Below are 21,295 nucleotides of genomic sequence, written 5' to 3'. Positions count from 1 at the left end.
TGCACATGTGCCGCGTGCATATAATGACAAATAGAAAATGCAGACAAATATGCTTATATTCGCAATAAGCCCAGCCGATGTCCCACCCCCGAGAGCAATATACCCCACCGTGATTGGTAGGTTCGTTCAGCTCCGCACACAACACTGAAAAGTGCCACATATCAAACTCGCGGGCCGCACTAACATTAAACTTTCATATTAAAGCGGGGCCACAAACTATCATCCCGAGGGCCACAGTTGGTCCGCGGGCCGCAATCTTGAGACTCCTGCCCTAATGGTTACTTGTTGCCATAACTTAAACAAAACAGCAAAGAAAAATGTTATGATATTTTTATTTTCCTGCTAATGAACTTGCACATTAACTTAATGCATTAATTGATGGCAAGTGAAGTTTTTCATGAAATTAAATCTTATAGAGATTAATTTTTTTTCAGTCTGCATTTCTTTTATTTGAGAAAAGGGATAAATAGAAATTGGTTGATTCAGCAGGCCAAGCACATACAATGAAGTAAACAGAAGTAGCTGACAGTCTTGTTATTCTTCAAGCAATTAGGGTGGATGGATTCTTGATCACTTTGTGTTCTTGATTTACAGAACCTGTACTAGTCTAAGTAAATTTTGCTCCAAGCTAAGAAGTTTAGACCTAGCTTCATGTACATCAATCACAAACCTTTCTTTGAAAGCTCTGAGGTGAGTTTTATTGACATTTTATTATCAGATTTTTTTTCTTTCTTTAATCATATTTTGTAAGTGTTTAGTAGCAATTTGCGACATTAACCCTATGTTTGTACTTGCATTTAGCATTTTCATTCAGTAAGTTAATGCAGTTAGACATTTTTCTTGACTTGTGAACAGATTCCTTTTATTGTAGTTTAATAATACAAAGATGTTATGTATAAAAAGAATTATTTTTTCATGATGTAGGGCAATAATTATCATTGAATAATCTGACACCATTTGGTGAATGAAAGTATGAGTGTGAAGAAGGCTAAAACTATTCTGAACAGAAACAATTTAACAGAAATTCTATTACCGCAAGGTATTGCTAAAAAAATCAAACCAGCAACCACAAAGAAGGCATATCAACAGGGGTAAAGATGAACAATTACTTTATTATCAAAAATTCACCTTCAAACTTTAATTCAAAATCCCCCCATTAGAAAAATGCTCACTGGTTACTATGCAAATTTCTATAACAGTGTAAAAGTGATAAATTCCCCAGCCTAAATATAACATATGTTATAAGAGATTGTACTGTTAGATTTTCAACCAGCCCACAGAAAAAAATGTAGACACAGAACAAACACAAAACACATAAGAATCACAAAACTTAGATTTCAACTGAACCAAAAATCATAAACAAAATTCAGTTTGTTTGGTAAACTGAAGCCAAAAGGTCTTTGAGAGAGAGAGAGAGCATAAAATTTGAAGTGGCCTCGTGTGTTGCTTACAGAGAGAGGAACTAAGGCTTGGTCCAGATCCTTCTGGCTACCTTCAGAATGTTTATCCCTTTTTAAAATTCCCAACATTGCAATGACTCACACTTGGGCCTTCTTCCACTTCACAGCCACACTCAGTGGTGGTTTGTCTTCCAAGTCCAGAAATTTCTAGATCATTTTCTACACATGCCCAGTCCATCTCCCACTTTCTCCATCAGTCCATTTCAACTTGACTCTTAAAGCCAAATTGTCACTTTCCAACACAAAACCACACAACTCATAGACCAATACACAACATAGAACTCTGTAACACCTCCCCTGCTTAAAAATTAAAATAATAATCACATAAAATAAAATTAACACTCAATTTTTACAGTAAGTATGTGATGAGATTCATATCTACCCAGATTATCATTTTGACAAACAATCTGCTGTTACATTATCTGCTCCCTTTATGTGTGTAATAATTAAATCATAAGAGTAAGCACCAATTCAATAACTGTCTGTTCTAATTTTTCATTTTAGACAGAAAACCTAATGGATTATGATCAGTATATATTATTAATGGTTTTTGAGCAATACGAAAATACACATCAAAATGTTGCAATGCTAAAACATGCGCTAATAACTCCTCTCAATGGTAGAATAATTTTGCTGATGATAGTTAAACTTTTTTGAGAAGTATGAAATAGGATCTTTTATTCAATCACCATCCTTCTTCTGTAATAGTAGAGCACCAACCACTTCATCAATGGCATCCACAGCTAAAGAAAATGACTTTTGAAGGTTAGGGGACAAAGTACAGGCTGATGGCATAAAATGGCCTTTAACTTCAGAAACACTTCCTGGCATGCATCTGACCCAGATAAATTTTTATTTCTTTCCAAGTAGTTTTGTTAATGGGAGTGCAATTTCTGCAAAGTTTTTACAAAATATACAATAGTAGCCAATCATTCCTAGAAATCTCCGAAGAGCTTTCTTATTACTGGGGATAATAAGTGCAGTGATAGCCAATACTTTCTCTCCATTTGGTGCCACCTGTCCCTGTCCTACCACATAACCCAGATAAATTACTCACTCTTGTGCAAATTCACTGTGACATCCACCCTCTCAAGCATGCTTTCTTCCCATGTATCTGTACTAATTACTAAATCATCGACATAGGCTCCTGTGTGCTCTAAACCCTGAATTACTGCATTAATCATTCTCTGAAATGTGCCAGGTGCATTTTTCATCCCGAAAGGCATAACATACAATCCTGAAGGTGTAACAAATGCATAAATCTCCCTGCCTCTCTCTGTCAAACGAACACACCAGTATCGTTTTAAGAGGCTTAGGCACCAGAACACAGGGTGAAATCCAATTTGAACTTGATTTTCAGATTATGTCATTTTTGAACATATACTCCACTTCTTGATCCAATAATCTACTCTTTTCCTGATAAGTAAGGATGCTGCTTAATAGGCTTAGCATCACTGTCCTTCACATCATGACAAGCCACAGAGTTATTGGAACATCTGGAAATATATCCTTAAATTTCATAAGTAATTTCTTCCCTTTCTAATTTAGTCAAATGCATTAACTTGATGTCATGTTGTGCAAAACTATGGAATTTTCCAGCCTTGGGCTTATCACTTTCGGTGCTCCATGACTTTCCATGAAACCTATCTCCTCCTTACTTTCCTCTATAACTTGGTTGGAATCCTAGTCTCCTCCTCAGTCATTTTCTCAAAGTAAGCTTTAAGCATGTTCACATGACAGAACTCTGTCTCTCTTTGACGATCAGGCATCACAGTGATATAGGTGACCTGGTTAATTTTTGATTTCCCCTCATATGATCCTGAAAACTGAGCTCTCAAAGGGTTTGACTGCATTGGAAACAAAACCATTATTTTGTCACCAGGTTTAATGTCCCTAATTTTTGCCTTTTCATCATACCAAATTTTCATTTTTCCCTGAGCAGTTTTTAAATTTTTCCTTGCTATCTTGCAAGCCTGATGTAATCTGTTTTTAAATTTGAAAACATAATCCAACAGATTTGATTGTATATCATTATGTATCCACTGTTCCTTTAACAATAGTAATGAACCCCTGACTTCATGACCAAACACCAACTCAAATGGACTAAAGCCAAGAGACTCCTGAGTTGCCTCTCTATCAGCAAACAATAACAAATGGATTCCTTCATCTCAATCCTTTTTATTTTCCATGCAACAAGCCCTCATCATATTTTTCACAATTAAATGGAACCTTTCCAAGGACCCTTGACTTTCAAGATGATAGGCAGATGACACAATTTGATGGGCTCCAGACATAAAATTTATATCCAGACATAAAATTACTCCCTTGGTCTGATTGAATTTCCCTTGGTAGGCCAAATAGTGTGAAATTTTTTAGCATAGCCTTCACAATCATCTTTTCTTTAATGTTTCTCAGGGGAATAGCTTCTGGAAACCTTGAAGCTGTGCACTTGAGTATTAACAAATATTCATTTCCTGCTTTGGTTTTTGGCAATGGGCCAACACCATCCACTATCACTTTTGAGAAGGGCACCCTGAAAGTAGGGATGGATTGTATAGGTGCACGTGGTAGACCTTGATTAGGTTTGCACACCAGTTGACAAGTGTGACAGGTTCTACAAAAGTTCACAAAATCCCTTCTTAATTTTGGCCAATAAAACTGTTTCCTTATCTTTTCTACCATCTTTTTCACTCCAAGATGACCATCCAATGGTTTACTATGAACCAACTTTAATATTTAATTCCTGTAACTTGCCTTATTACCATCCAGTTTTCACTGGCAGGTATCACTTGTGCTCTCCACTTTCTCATCAATATTCCATCTTGAACAAAGTAACCTATTGGCACAGTTTCAATTTCCTGGTTAGATAGAATCTTATCTCTTATCCCAGCAAGATCAGCAAGTCTAGCTATTAAATCTTCTCTTGACAACAGCAAAGCTGGATCCTTAGGTTTGTCCTCAATGCTTGCCTGCACTACAGAATTATCACAGACTTTCTCTACCTCTACCTTTTTTCTAGACATGGCTCTAGTAATGGCACATGCAGGGTAGTTTTCCAAATCCTTTTTGGACTCATAAATCAATGGCCTACTTGTGAGTTTCACTTGCAGGTATGACTTTACCCTCTGCTAAATCATTCCCTAACAAAAGAGAAACTCCATCCACCGGCAGACTTGATCTTATCCTTATTGTAACTGGGCCATTAACTAAGTCTGATTTAATCACTATTCTATGCAAAGGTATAGGCTCTGCCTTTTATTAAATTCACATCTCCAGTATTGGCCTCCTCACCAAAATTCAAAATGTTGCTTAATACATTGGTTCCTTCTTTAACCGAAATGAAACCTTCAGTCATGAATGGTTTAAAAATATCCCTAACTTTCTCACTTTGAACACAGGTGGTTGATACCACCCCTTTCTCTTTCTTCCTTTTCAGAACAGGACAATTTGCTATTATGTGCCCTGGCTTTTTAAAATAGTGGCAAATAACATAAAAAATTATATTTCACCCATTTCTCTTCCTTTAACCTCACTTCTAGATTTTCATTCTACTCTACTTGGATTATCAGCAGTATTCCTTTGAAAGGTTTTCCCTGGTGACTCGTGGGTTAAACCATTTTCCTTTGCAAATTTAGCCAATTCTGCCAAGTAAGCTTGAATATCGTCAGGAGCACATTTTTTAATCTCCTCAATCAAAATGATTTCCCTCAATAAATCAAAGTTATTTTCTACTTTCATTATGGCACACCGCCGATCAAAACACACAACCTTCCTATAAGCAAAATCCAGATAAGATTGGGTTACTGCTTTTTTTAAAACTTCTGGACTTTTGTCTATAAGCCTCTGGGACTACTTCTTAAGATCAGAATATAGCCTGCTTTACAAATTTGTAATCAGCTGCTTGTTGTACAGTGAGACACGAGCTTTCCCTTTAAGAACATTTTGTAGCAGGAGTGACCACTAGTCTGGTGGCAATTTTAAATTTACAGTTACTTTCTCAAAATGCTGAGAATACTGGTCATTTCAGCTTCCTCAAATGGTGGAACCTCACTTCTCTACTGACCAGAAACCTCTCTTCCTGACCAGCATGTGGATTTTGGGCTTCTTCCTTCCTTGTGTTAGGATCAGCTAAAATTTAGCTAGTTCTAGCTCATACTTCCATTCTTTCTCTCTCTCCTCCATTTCTGCCTACCTTACTGCTTCCTGTTCAGCTTTCATTTCTGCCTCTCTTTTTTCCTCTAGTTTTCTCAAAGCCAACTTTACTTCTCTGAAGTTTTTTCCTTTAGAAACTGTTCTAATGCAGCTTCTTCAAATACCCCCTTTCCTACTTAGAACTTAACAATCTTTTGGGCAATTTCCTTCTTTTTCATCCCAGTTTTTATTGTAAGAAGTTTTAACTGGCCAACTATAACCATTAGTTCTGACTTATTAGCTATTTTAAAATTAACCACTGAAGGGTTAGCTATGAACTGGACAATATTCATAGTTGCTGGTTTTTCTGCTGGTGATTTATTCACTCACTGTTTATTTTTAATTTCAAGCTGGAGGTTGAGTCAAACTCAGCTGACTGATAACTAAGCACATCAATCGTCCCTAAAGCTTCCAAATTTGTTTGATCCCGGACGATGGCCCCAAATTATGTTACAAGATCAAAGCAGCAACCACAAAGAAAGCATATCACACAGGGGTAAAGATGAACAATTACTTTATTAACAAAAATTCACCTTCAAACTTTAATTCAAAATCCCCCCCCCCCCCCCCCTTTTATAACAATGCCCACTGGTTACTATGCAAATTCCCATAACATTGTAAAAGTTATAAATTCCCTACCCTAAATATAACATATGTAATTAAAGTCTAAGTTATATTTCCAGCCAACCCACAGAAAATCTTAGACTCAAAATAAACACAAAACTTTGATCTCTATTGAAGCAAAGACCAGAAACAAAATTCAGTTTGTTTGGTAAAATGAAGCCAAAGGTTCTTGAGAAAGAGAGAGAGAATTGAAGAGAGATAACAAGAGAGAGATAGAGAATTGAAGAGAGATACCAAGAGAGAGAGAGAGAGAGACTGAGAGAGAAAGAGAGAATAAAATTTGAAGTTGTTTTGTGTTGCTGCAGATAGAGGAACAATGGCTGCCTGCCATTTCATCCCTTTTAAAATACCCAACATTCTAAACTACCTCCCAGATAATGATTCTGCTTGGGCCTCCTTCCACTTCACAGCACCACCCAGTGGTGGTTTGTCTTCCAAGTCCAGAAATGCCCAGTCTGTCTCCCACTTTCTCAGCAATCCACCTTCACCTTGGCTCTTAAAGGCAAACTGTCACTTTTCAACACAAAACCACACAACACTTAGGTCAATACACAACTCAGAAATCTGTAACACAATATAATAGGAACAAAATGAGAATATTAAAACATAATAAACAGGAGCAGAAGTGGGTCATTTTGGCCCATCGAGCTTGTTCTGCGAGTTAGTGTGATTATGACTAATCTGGCTGTGTACTCAGCTTCGCTTACCTGCCTGTTCTCTATAATCTTTAATTTGTCTATTCTTTAAGAATATGTGTACTAAGTGCATTCAGTACATTTAAATGTACTACAAAAATACACTACGGTACAATATGAAGTTGTGTTGACCTATAAACATATTTAACTATCTGAACCTTCCCTACCACAACCATAACACCATTTTTCTTGCTTCATGTGCTGAAGAGTCTTTTAAATATATCAGCCTTCACCACTACCCCTGTCAGTGCACTCCAGGCAACCATTACTCTGTAAAAAAAAGCTTATCCTGATGTCTCCCCTAACTTTCCTCCCCTTACTCTGATGCCCTCTGGTATTTGCTACTGTTGCTCTGGGGAAAAAGCTGCTGGCAATAGTTACAAATAATTTAATGGCTATGTTCTGAGTTAATATTAAATCTCATCTGAACTTTTGAGAATTCAGTTCGAGGCGATAATGAAGCTGGATTACCATTTAAGAAAAATGTTTGCAATTGTCAATTAGTTATTGTGAAGTGACAAAACATTGAATGGTAAATGAGAGCAACCACTCCTCCACCCCATACTTGAAGCATTGAGGGATGAGCATAAAAAGTTGATGCTATCAGCAATGCTCATAGCAACAAGATTTGACATCTTACATAAACTTTGTAAATAACATTGAAATCATCCATGTAACTGTGGTTAGATTAAATATGGCACAGGTCACTTCTTCAATCTTGCACATTGATATTTTGTTGAAATTGAAATTTCTAATTTCCCATAATTTCTAAATGCCAATTTCTGTTTTTTGGAATAATCAGCATGATCCCTTTCATTGTTGTTTGTGTCATCAGAAAATCATTTGCAACAGATGAGCAGTTGACTTTTAAACAGCATAACTGTAAAAAGCCATGGGACTTGAAAGCATTGTGACCATCTACTTGCATGACTGGGCCACAAGGGAAATTAAACTTTGAGAATCTATGGGTTAAAAGCTGCTGCTAGGTTTAGATAACTAATTTAAAGAGAAAGACTCTTGGAAACTTGCATACTGCAGTTCCCCAGATCTAGGCTGAGAAAGTTTTGAAACAATTAACCAAAACAAGCTCGTCAAGGTGATAAAAGCTCCCTGTACTTTCATTCCTTGCAAAATTTTTCCTGGTTTGTACAGAAATGACCTTATTTTTTTTTGTAATATGTGAAGATAACATTCTTCAGGTTAGTATTAAACTATTTGAGCTTTGTTCTTGTGGCACCATTATCTCCTTATGGCACAACTTATGCACAACTGTGAATATTTTCCCCATGACCATTTGATAGCAGTTTCTAAAATGACAAAAACCTGTTTTTAATTTTTTTTCACCCTTGACTGGTTGCTATTTTGTCAATTCTGGTTTATTGTGATCTTCCAATCTGAACACAGGCCTCAACGGGTGAAATTCTGACTGTCAACCTGTTCAGTGAATAAATGATGTTTGCTGGAAGTTCATTAACATATAGTTTAAGTTGTGTGTTTTCTTTTCATCACTGTTGCGTCTCAGCAGTTATTCTTGAAGCATTATTTGTTTCTAGTGAGGGATGTCCACTTCTAGAGCAACTGAATATATCCTGGTGTGATCAGGTGACGAAGGATGGTATTCAAACACTGGTGAAAGGCTGCTGTGGACTGAAGGCTCTCTTTCTGAAAGGATGTACTCAGGTCAGCATGGTGATCCATCACATACATTGAGCATATTGTGTGCCTGCCAGCCAGTGCTGCTGTGAGATATTATTTAACTGGACAATAATTGCACTTCAGCTTTAGAACATTAGAGCACAGTAAAAGGGGCCTTGTAGTCTGTGCCAAATCATTTTTCTGCTTAGTCCCACTGACCCACACCCAGCCCATAGCTCTCCATATCTCTCCCTACCATGTCCCTGTCCAAATTCTTCTAAATGTTAAAATTAAACGTGCATTCACCACTTTAGCTAGCAGCACATTCCACACTTCCACCACTCTCTGGGTAAAGAAATTCCCTCTCATGTTCCTCTTAAACTTTTCCCCTTTCACCCTTAATCCATGTCTTCTGGTTTGTAACTCACCTACCCTCAGTGGAAAAAGGTCACTTACATTTACTCTGTCTAAACCCCTCATAATTTTGTACACCTCCCCTCAGGGAATAAGGTTTAACCTGTAACTCAGTTTCTGAAGTCTGGACAACATCCTAATAAATCTTCTCTACTCTTTTTCTCTCTTATTGATATCTTTTTTGTAGTTTGGTGACCAAAACTGCATACAATACTCCAAATTAGGCCTCACCAATGTCTTACCATAACATTCCAACTCCTATATTCAGTACTTTCATTTATGAAGTCCAATGTGCTGTGACAGATTATGTTATATTTTATATTGTATATAAATATGTTTAAAGGAGATAAATTGTGGCAGGTTCTTTTAATGCAGGTCACATACAAAACACTTCAAAACAGATTTAATTTAAAATGCTGGAGCTCTGCTCAGGTTCAGGCTCTGAGTGCCTTTGCTCAAACTTTAAAGAATGCCTGTAAGGACTCCACAACGGTGTTAATTGGACGTGCTGTGGAGTAAAGGGTTATTATTTTGGAAAGCAACAGATGAATGAACTCGGAAGATTATGTCCAGATCCATAGTCTGTCTGAGTGCAGTTGGCTCTTCTAAGAGGGTCATGTGTTTTTTTCTGAGAGAGAGAGAGAATTCAGTTCTACAGTTCAGCAGTAACAGCTGGGACTAGAACAGGACAAGCTGGCAAGCTTGCAGGAAAACCCCATTTTGAAGTCGGGTTGTGAGTTCTTAGTTGAACCTGGTCAAGGCCCTTGTGTCCCATACAAGAGGAGAGCACTGGGTGCTTAATGTTTAACTTGAAATAAAGGAAACAAAAAGGAACTCTGTGGTGACCTGAAAGAAAGAGATTATCATTTGAAAAACCCTGAGGGGGAAAGTTTTATCGGTATGACACTGATTAGAAGGAATCCAGTGAACAACAAATCTCTCTCTGAAAACTGACAAGAACCTTCCTGAGTGGTAACGATTTACCTTTGAAGCACCAAAGCTTGGTAAATTTTATAACTATTAAATTCTGTGCACAGTATAAGAATTGTCTGCAACCAGTGAACTTGAACCAGTGAGAGGTGAGATTGGACTGTGAATCAAAGAACTTTTTTGAACTTAAATACACATGTGCTTGGAATTAGAAGGGGATTAAGTTAAGTTAGTTAAATTAATAGAGATAAGTTAAAGTGTGATCCTGTTTACATTTTTTTTTAATTTTTGTTTATCACACTATGAACCAAAATGCATACAGACATTTTTCTCTTGAATATATACAGTGTCATTTTCTCCCCTTTACCCCCCTCCCTACCTCACCCGCCTCCCCATTTATTCAAAGTTCAATCTATATGATACATTTAAACCCGTTAAACAATGTCGTCACTTAATAAAAATAAACAAGAAATTTGTGTCTTCTTCCTTTACATACTGGGTTAGTTCATTTTGTTGTCTTCTCCTTCTGTCATTTTAGGTCCGTGGTAGGATTTCTCTATTGTTATTCATGTGTGGTTCCCATATTTGTTCGAATATTGTGATGTTATTTCTTAAATTGTATGTTATTTTTACCAATGGAATACATTTATTTATTTCTATGTACCATTGCTGTATTCTCAAGTTGTTTTCTAATTTCCAGGTTGACATAATACATTTTTTTGCTATAGCTAGGGCTATAATACAAATCGCGTCCAAATTCTTTATTTCTATATTACCTAGAAGGAAGATTTCTGGGTTTTTTGGTATGTTGCTTTTTGTGATTTTATTTCAATCCTGGTTTAGATCTTCCCAAAATTTTTTCATTTTCTCACATGCCCAAATTGCATGTATTATTGTTCCCGTTTCTTTCTTACAGCGAAAACATCTGTCTGATACTGTTGGATCCCATTTATTTAACTTTTGGGGTGTGATGTATAGCCTGTGTAACCAATTATATTGTATCATGTGTAACCTCGTGTTTATTGTATTTCTCATAGTTCTGGAGCATAGCTTTTCCCATGTTCGTATCTTTATGTTTAGATCTTGTTCCCATTTTTGTTTAGGTTTACAGCTTGTTTACTCGTTCTCCTTTTCTTGCAGTTTGATTTACATGTTTGTTATAATTTTTTTAATTATTGTCTCTGTAATCACATATTCAAAATTGCTTCCTTCTGGTAACCTCAGACTGTTTCCCAATTTGTCCTTCAAGTAGGTTTTCAGTTGGTGGTATGCAAACATTGTATCGTGAGTTATATTTGTCCTTCATTTGTTCAAAAGATAATAATTTATTTCCCGAAAAACAATTTTCTATTCTTTTGATCCATTTTCTATCCCATTCTCTGAAAGAAAGGTTATCTATTGTGAAAGGAATCAGTTGATTTTGTGTCAAGATTAATTTTGATAGTTGATAATTTATTTTATTCCTTTCTACGTGAATCTTCTTCCAAATTTTGAGCAGATGGTACAATACTGGTGAATTCCTATGTTGCACAAACTTTTCATCCCACTTATATAGTTTATGTTCGGGTATCTTCTCCCCTATTTTATCTAGCTCTAATATGGTCCAATCTGGTTTTCCCCTTGTTTGATAAAAATCTGATAGGTATCTTAATTGTGCTGCTCTATTATAATTCTTAAAGTTTGGTAGTTGTAAGTCTCCTTGTTTGTACCATTTTGTTAATTTATCTAGTGATATCCTCAGTTTTCCCCCTTTCCATAAGAATTTCCTTATTATTTTCTTTAGCTCCTTGAAGAATTTCTCTGTTAGGTGAATTGGTAATGATTGAAATAGGTATTGTATCCTTGGGAAGATGTTCATTTTAATACAGTTTATCCTTCCTATCAGTGTTAGTGGTAAGTCTTTCCAGTGCTCTAAGTCGTCGTAATTTTTTCATTAATGGCTGATAATTTAGTTTGTATACATGGTCGAGATAATTATCTAGTTGTATACCTAGGCATCGAATTGCTTGTGTTTGCCATCTAAATGGTGATTCTTTCTTAAACTTTGTGAAATCCGCATTTTTCATTGGCATTGCTTCACTTTTATTTGTGTTGATCTTGTACCCCGATACTTCTCCATATTCCTTCAATTTCTTATGTAATTCTTTTATTGACATTTCTGGTTCTGTTAAGTATATTATAACGTCATCTGCAAATAGACTGATTTTATTTTCCTTCTCTTTTATTTTTATCCCTCTTATTTTATTTTCTCTTCTTATCAGTTCTGCTAGTGGTTCTATAGCTAACGCGAACAGTGAGGGAGATAGTGGACATCCCTGCCTTGTTGATCTGCTTAATTTAAATTGGTTTGATATATATCCATTTACTGTCACTTTTGCCAATGATCCCTTATATAATGCTTTAATCCAATTAATATATTTCTCTGGTAGGTTGAATTTTTGTAGTACTTTGAATAAATAATTCCATTCTACTCTGTCAAAAGCTTTCTCTGCGTCTAAAGCAACTGCCACTGTTGGAGTTTTGTTTCCTTGTACTGCATGGATTGAGTTAATGAACTTACAGATATTGTCCTTTGTTCATCTTTTTTTAATAAATCCAGTTTAATCTAGTTTTACTATTTTTGGTACACAGTCGGCCAATCTGTTTGCTAATAGTTTAGCTATTATCTTATAATCTATGATAAGTAGAGATATTGGTCTGTACGATGCTGGTGTTAGTGGATCTTTCCCCATCTTTGGTATTACTGTAATTATTGCTGTTTTGCATGAATCTGGCATGTTTTGTGTTTTTTCAATCTGGTTCATTACTTCCAGGAGAGGAGGAATTAATAAGTCTTTAAATGTTTTATAGAATTATATTGGGAGTCCATCCTCTCCCAGCGTTTTATTGTTCAATAGTTTTTTTAATATCTCCTGTATTCCTTCTATTTCAAATGGTTTTATTAATTTATTTTGCTCCTCTGTTTGCAATTTCGGTTGTTCAGTTTTAGTTAGAAATTCATCAATTTTGTCTTCTTTCCCTTTGTTTTCAGTTTGATATAGTTCTTCATAGAATTTCCTGAAGTCTTCGTTGATCTCCATTGGGTTATATGTAATTTGTTTGTCCTTTTTCCTTGATGTCAATACTGTTCTTTTAGTTTGTTCTCTCTTAAGCTGCCACGCTAGTATTTTGTGCGTTTTTTCTCCTATATATACTTCTGTTGTCTTCATTATGTTCTTCTCCACCTTATATGTTTGCAGTGTTTCATATTTTATATTTTTGTTTGCCAATTATCTTCTTTTAGTTGTATCTTCCTTTATTGCTAATTCTTTTTCTGTATTTGTTCTTTCCCTTTCTAACTGTTCTATTTCCCGATTTTAGCCTTCTTCATTTTAGTTACATAACTTATTATCTGCTTTCTGATGAACGCTTTCATTGCGTCCCATAGTATAAACTTTTCTTTCACTGATTCTGTATTTATTTCAAAGTACATTTTAATTTGTCACTCAATTAATTCTCTAAAATCCTGTCTTTTAAGTAGCATGGAGTTTAATCTCCATCTATACATTCTAAGTGGGATGTCCTCCAGCTCTATTGCCAATAACAGGGATGAGTGATCTGATAACAATCTAGTTTTATTTTCTGTTTTCATAATTCTTCCTTGAATGTGGGCTGATAACAGGAATAGGTCTATCCTTGAGTATGTTTTATGTCTACCCGAATAATATGAATATTCCTTTTCCTTTGGGTGTTGTTTCCTCCATATATCCAAATGTTGCATTTCCTGCATCGATTTAACTATAAATTTGGTTAGTCTTTTTTCCAGTTTTATCCATCTTTGAGTCCAAATTAAAATCCCCTCCTATTAGCGTATTCCCCTGCATATCTGCAATCTTCAAAAAGATATCTTGCATAAATTTTTGACCTTCTTCATTAGGTGCGTATACATTGAGTAAATTCCAAAATTCTGAATATATCTGACATTTTGTCATTACATACCTCCCTGCTGGATCTATTATTTCCTCTTCTATTTTGATTGGTACATTTTTATTGATTAATATAGCTACTCCTCAGGCTTTTGAATTATAAGATGCTGCTGTTACATTCCCTATCCAATCTCTCTTTAATTTCTTGTGCTCCACTTCAGTTAGATGTGTTTCTTGCACTAATGCTATATCAATTTTTTCTTTCTTCAGTAAATTTAACAGCTTCTTCCTTTTGATTTGGTTATGTATTCCGTTTATATATAAAGTTATATAGTTCAACATGGCCATTTCATACTTTGTTTACCTTTCCATTCCCTCATCACCACCTTCCCTTCTTATCCATTTCTGTTTTCTTTTTTTGAACACATTGTAAGACTACACTTCTAAAACATAAAATATTTCCACTATTCCCATATCTAAAATTTCTTTAACCCCAATAGTCCCTCCCCTCTCTGAGTTGCCCTTTGTCCCTTGTCGGGCAACCACATCTCCCCTCTCCATTTGGATTGTGAACCCACTCGCAAGCATCAACTGATTTCGCAGTGACTGTTATTCTTCCCCACCCAGCCCTCTCCAGAAAAGATTTTAATCTTCACATATAACAAAGCTCACTCTCTTAATTCCCTCCTTACTTCTTTTCTTCCCTTTCTTTCCCTTCTTAGTTCTTACATATACTTTATTCTTCTTTAAATATATATAGTTTGTTGTCATTTTTGTTCTTGTTACAGCTCTTCATCTCTCTGTCTGTTTTGTAGTTGTTCAGCAAATTTTCATGCTTTTTCCAGATCCGAGAACAGTTTGCTTTGCTGCCCCAGGAGAACTATTTTAAGCACCCTTGGATATTTTAACATAAATTTATAACATTTTTTTCCATAGGGTCGATTTTGTTGCGTTAAACTCCTTCCTCTTCTTCAGGAGTTCAAAACTTATGTCTGGGTAGAAAAATTTTTTTTGACCTTTGTATTCCAGTGATTTTTTTGTCTTCTCTTATTTTTTTCATTGCCTTCTCCAATATATTTTCTCTTGTTGTATATCTTAGAAATTTTACTAGAATGGATCTTGGTTTTTGTTCTGGCTGTGGTTTAGGGACTAATGTTCTGTGTGCCCTTTCTATTTCCATTCTTTCCTGTAATTCTGGTCTTCCTAGGACCCTGGGGATCCATTCTTTTATAAGAATTCTCTTTGACTTCTTCATCTTCCTTAAGGCCCACTATCTTTATATTCTTTCTCCTATTATAGTTTTCCATTATATCTATCTTCTGAGCTAACAGCTCCTGTGTTTCTTTAACTTTTTTATCAGATTCTTCTAATTTATTTTTTAAGTCATCTACCTCCATTTCTATGGCTGTTTCTCATTCTTCCACCTTGTCTACTCTCTTTCCTATTTCTGTCATGACCATCTCTAATCTATTCACTTTTTTTTCTGTACCTTTTATTCTTCCTTTTATTTCACTGAATTCTCATGTCAGTCATTCCTTTAATGTTTCCATATATCCTTTAATTTTTTTTTATCCATGTACTGTCCCTTCCCTTCATCTTCCAACTCTCTGAGTAGAGTTTGATGTTCTTCCTCCTCTTCTTCTGAGTCCACTCCAGGATCTGTGTCCCTTACCTCTGTCTCTTCTGGTTTTCTTGTTGGGTTGTTTATTTTATTTTGTTGGGTATTTTTTTAAAGGTGTCTTGGTGTTTGTCTTCTCCCTCTGGGTTGGTCATCGGTTGTTTCTCTGATTTCCTTTTCTTACTCTCTTCCTTCTTGTTCCCATTATTTTCTATGTTTTCCTGTTGGGAGCCTTACTGTTGGGTTATTCTTGTCTGTTCAAGCTGTGGAGATCTATTTCTCAGCTGGTCACCCCTCCCGTCGATGTTGTTTTTGTCGTGTGTATCGCGCATGCGCGAGGATTTGTGCAAGTTGCGTACTTCTTTTGGCTCTGTGAGCCATCTTTGCAGTTCTGTGCTCGGGTTTTCCACTGACCTCAGGGAGCGGGCTTCTCTCTCCACGGCGAGCCTCCTCGTACAAATAAGGCCTTCACCTTTCTCTTCCGATGTCTTTCCTTCTTTTCTTCCCGTTGATTTTGGATTTTCTTTCTTTGCTGCCGTTTACTCCACACCATATAACCATATAACCACTTACAGCACAGAACAGGCCAGTTCGGACCTACTAGTCCATGCCGTATATCCTTAAATGTAACCAATGATCCCGCTTCAACTACGTCTGCCGGAAGCGCATCCCTACCACCCTTTGCGTAAAAAAATTTCCCCTCATGTTACCTTTATAATTTTCCCCCTTCAATCTTAAACCATGACCTCTAGTTTGAATCTCCCCCACTCTTAATTAAAAAAGCTTATCCACATTTACTCTGTCTGTCCCTTTTAAAATCTTAAACGCCTCTATCAAGTCCCCCCTCAACCTTCTACGCTCCAGAGAAGAAAGCCCTAGTCTGCTCAACCTTTCCCTGTAACTCAATCCTTGAAATCCTGTCAACATTCTTGTGAACCTTCTCTGTACTCTCTCTATTTTGTTTATATCTTTCCTATAATTTGGTGACCAAAACAGTACTCCAAATTTGGCCTCACCAATGCCTTGTACAATTTCATCATAACCTTCCTACCCTTAAATTCAATACTCCAATTTATGAACATTCCAAATGCCTTCTTCACCACACCATCTACCTGAGTATCAGCTTTGAGGGTACTATTTACCATCACTCCTAAATCCCTTTGTTGCTCTGCACATCTCAATAGCCTACCATTTAATGCACATGACCTATTTTGATTTGCCTTTCCAAAATGTAACACCTCACACTTATCTGTATTAAATTCCATCAGCCATTTCTCAGCCCACACCTCCAGCCTTCCTAAATCACCTTTTAATCTACGGTAATCTTCCTCACTGTCCACAACACCACCAATCTTTGTATCTTCCACAAACTTGCTTATCCAATTCTCCACCCCTACTTCCAGATCGTTAATATATATAACAAACAATAGTGGACTGATGACCGATCCCTGAGGAACTTCACTAGTCACCGGCCTCCAATTGGACAAACAATTTTCTACCATTACTCTCTGACACCTCCCATCCAACCATTTCTGAATCGATTTCACTACCTCCTTATTTATACCTAATGCCTCCACCTTTTTTCCTAACCTCTTGAGTGGAACTTTGTCAAAAGCTTTACTAAAGTCTAAATAGTCAACATCCACAGCTTTCCCTTCATCAACCTTTTTTGTAACCCCCTCAAAAAACTCAATCAGATTTGTCAAGCATGATCTACCCCTGATGAAACCATGCTGATTACTCTCTATCAATCCCTGTACCTCCAAATATTTGTAAATACCATCCCTCAGAACACTTTCCATCAACTTGCCCACCACAGACTTCAGACTCACGGGCCTATAATTCCCAGGTTTACATTTGGATCTTTTCTTAAACAGCGGAACCACATGCGCAACCCTCCAATCCTTTGGTACTACCCCCGTGGCCAGTGACATCCTAAATATCTCTGTTAATGGCCCCACTATCTGTCCACAAGCCTCCCTGAGTGTCCTTGGGAATATTTTGTCCGGTCCCGGAGATTTATCCACCTTTTTCTTTTTAAACACAGCCATCACTACCTCCTCGGTTATCCTTATATGCTTCATGACCTCCCCACTATTTTTCTTTACTTCATCTGGTTCAATATTTTTTTCCCTAGTGAATACCGAGGCAAACACATCATTCAAAATTTCCCCCATTTCCTCTGACCTCACTCAGCCTACCCTCACTATCTACAAGGGTCCAATTTTATCCCTCACTAATCTTTTACTTTTAATGTACCTATGGAAACCCTTTGGATTTATTTTTTACTCTGACTGCCAAAGCTTCTTCGTGCCTTTTTTTGACCTTTCTAATATCTTTCTTAAGATTCCTTCTACACTCCTTATAGACCTCCTTCAAATTCTCAGCTCCCTGCTCTTTATACCTCTTGTATGCCTCCCTTTTTCTCCTAACCAAATTTCCAATATTCCTCGAAAACCAAGCCTCCCTATGACTTCCAGCCTTTCCTTTGATCCTCACTGGGACATATCTGCTCTGTACCCTCAAAATTTATTTTTTGAATATCCTCCATTTGTCATTTACATCTTTGCCTGAAAATATCCTGTCCCACTCATTACTCCCCAAATCCCTTCTTATTCCTTCGAAATTTGCTCTTCTCCAATCCAGAACCTCAACTTTAGGCCCCTCTTTGCTCTTCCCTAAAACTAACCGAAAACTAACAGAGTTATGATCACTAGACCCAAGTTGTTCTCCAACATACCTGACCTAGCTCGTTCCCTAACAGGAGATCCAGTATTACACTGATTTAGAAAACAATCTTGAACACATTTAACGAACACTAGCCTATCCAGCCCTCTAACTGTGTGGGTATCCCAATCAATGTGAGGGAAGTTAAAATCTCCCATGATCACTATCTTATGATTCTCAAACATACACGTTATCTCCCTACAAATTTGTTCCTCTAATTCTCTTGGCCCATTTGGTGGTCTGTAATACACCCCTATTAGCACCCTCATGCCTCCCTCACCCCTCAGTTCCACCCAAACAGCCTCACTGGACAATCCCTCCAGACCATCCTGCCACCTCACGGCAGTAATGTCCTCCTTAACAAGCAGAGCAACTCCTCCCCCTTTTTTAGCCCCTGATATAACACATCTAAAACAAATGTATCCTGGAATATTAAGTTGCCAGTCCTGCCCCTCCTGTAGCCAGGTCTCACTAATTACCACAATATAGTCACCCCAAGTATCTGTTCATGCTCTAAGCTCATCTACCTTATTCACTATGCTTCTTGCATTAAAATATATGCATTTCAGAGAATGAACCCCTCATATATTCTCTTTTCTACCTTTTACCCTAATCTCCATCCTACCTATTTTATTGTTATTATTCCTATCTAGGTGGCCAGACTCCCTTGACTCTGCTCTCACACTCTGATCCCCACCCCCCTGCCAAACTAGTTTAAACCTTCCCCCACAGCTCTAGCAAATCTGCTTGCCAGCACATTGGTCCCCCTCCAGTTCAAGTGGAGTCCGTCCCTTTTATACAGGTCCGACCTCCCCAGAAGAGATCCCAATGATCCAGAAATCTTATCCCTTGCCCCCTGCACCATCTCTTTAGCCACGCATTCATCCTCCACATCTTCCTATTTCTACCCTCACTAGCGTGTGGCACCTGCAGCAAACCAGAGATCACTACCTTGGAGGTCCTATTTTTTAACTTCCTACCTATTTCTACATAGTCATTGGTCCCCACATGGACCACGACTTCTGGCTGTTTTCCTTCCCCTTGCAGAATGCCATGAACTCGATCAGAGATATCCCTGACCCTGGCACCAGGGAGGCAACAGACCAACCTAGATCCCCGATCTTGCCCACAAACCTTCTATCTGTCCCTTTGACTAATGAGTCCCCAACTACAAGTATCCTGTTCTTATCCCTCCTTCCCTTCTGAACCTCAGGGGCAGCCCCTGTGACAGAGATCTGACCCCCACGACTCGTCCCTGTAGACTGACCCCCCATTCATCACGAGGAGTACCACTCCAGCAGGAAGATCATTGTAGGCGAGACAGACTGGCCTGAAGCCATCAGGACTGCATGAACACTAAACTAAAGAGGAAACTTGACCTGATTTAAGGTGAATTAGGAGGAAGTTCTTTGGTCTACACTCTAACATCAAGGTGGCCATGATGCAAAATCAAAGTTAACACCAATTCAGGCAATGAGAAAATTTATCTCATCTTTAAATAAATGTCCGAGCAAATATGCCGAATACATGTTGCTGAGCGGTACTTCCACAGGGGTACTTTGCACAGGCACTCTCCCTCCTTTCCTCACAGTCACCCAATTCCCTGACTCCTGCCTTCTAGGGGTGACTGTCTCCGTGTAACTCTTCTCTATCACTGCCTCTGCTTCCCTTATGATCCTCAGTTCATCCAACTGCAGCTCAAGCTCCCTAACGCGGTCACTCATTATATGCAATTGGATGCACCTTTTGCAGGTGTAGTCGTCAGAAACAGCTGTGTGTCTCTGACTTCCCACATCCCACAACTGGAGCTCTTAACTACCCCAAATGACTGCATTTCCTCCTTTCTTACTATAATATGTTGTTACAAAGATACCTTACCACACAAGGAGCTCTTTTTCAGCCCCTGCTCACTGAAGTCCCTCGAGCCAAAATCCCAAGTCCCCACTCCTTCACTGGGCCACTCACTCACTGTGCTGCTTCTCCCTGGCTGCTCCCTCCCTTTTTACCCATTTTATTAGCCCTTACCAATTAACCCCAATTAACTCCTTGCTCCTCCTCCTCCTCTCACCCGACACCAGGCGCTGACTCACTGCCTCCTCCAACCCTGAGTCCGACCTGCTTCTTCAGTTAGGTTCAAGTAGTTAAAATATTTGCTCGGGCATTTATTTAAAGATGAGATAAATTTCCTCATTGGCTGAATTGGTGTTAACTTTGATTTTGCATCATGGCCACCTTGATGTTAGAGTGTAGACCAAAGAACTTCCTCCTAATTCACCTTAAATCAGGTCAAGTTTCCTCTTTAGTTTAGTGTTCATGCAGTCCTGATGGCTTCAGGCCAGTCTGTCTCACCTACAATGATCTTCCTGCTGGAGTGGTTCTCCTCGTGATGAATGGAAAACTGTTCAACCCACATTGCCTTCACTTCAAAACAATAATACAGTTCTATTACTAGAAATAAAGAACTGTAGCAGAAAATACTGGTAATATTTAATTACTTAATTGGAACTATTTTACCTGAAAGCTACGATAGAGTCCTAAAGCATGGAAATAAGTTCCTTTGGACATTTGAGACTGCTGATGATCGAACTAATTCGGCACTAAATTCTATTTCATTCTCCCCACATTTCCATTAACTCCTCCTTCCTACAACCCAGTTTCTGCTACTCCTGGGACAATTTACAGTGGCCAACTACCTTGCCACTCTGTACATCTTTGGGATACAAGAGGAAATCAGAACAACCAGTGGCAGCCCAACTCCAGACAGCAATGAAGGCGAGGTCTAACCGCATGTCACTTGAGCCATTAAGCAGCAACTTTTCTAGCTGTGCTTTGTACAACCATTGTACCTATTCTAAACACTTGAATTCCTCTGTAACTTAGTGCTATGATGTGGTGGAATTTTCAAAGGAAGTGGAAAAGCAACTAAACAATATCTTGCTTTTATTGGATGTTGGATTCTGCACTGATAATTAGTATTTCTACATTAGTAATGAATTATAATTGAGGCTGATTTTCTTTTGAGTTAATAGAAACTTTTACACAGCCACTTTGTTCTTGGATATTTGCAGCTTTTTTGTCTGCTCTGTAAAAAGCACC

At 37.7% G+C, this 21,295-nt stretch overlaps 1 protein-coding gene across 10 annotated transcripts in view; it reads left to right on the top strand.

The window, feature by feature from the left end:
* LOC138750161 (F-box/LRR-repeat protein 20-like) overlaps positions 1-21,295 on the top strand; it is a 275,336-nt gene that overhangs the window by 222,549 nt on the left and 31,492 nt on the right. For all 10 annotated transcript variants that reach the window (XR_011349123.1, XM_069912307.1, XM_069912308.1 and 7 more), the window contains 2 exons: positions 595-690; positions 8,524-8,650. Coding sequence is in view for 9 of the 10 variants with exons in the window: in XM_069912307.1 (XP_069768408.1) it covers positions 595-690; positions 8,524-8,650 (223 nt within the window). In the remaining variant the exon portion in view is untranslated. The remainder of the gene's footprint in view (positions 1-594; positions 691-8,523; positions 8,651-21,295) is intronic.

The sequence above is a fragment of the Narcine bancroftii genome (genome assembly GCF_036971445.1).
Source record: "Narcine bancroftii isolate sNarBan1 chromosome 12 unlocalized genomic scaffold, sNarBan1.hap1 SUPER_12_unloc_2, whole genome shotgun sequence".
NCBI classification, from domain to species: Eukaryota; Metazoa; Chordata; class Chondrichthyes; order Torpediniformes; family Narcinidae; genus Narcine; species Narcine bancroftii.
Note: the sequence above shows the minus strand (reverse complement) of the source record. Positions and strands in the feature narration are given on the sequence as shown.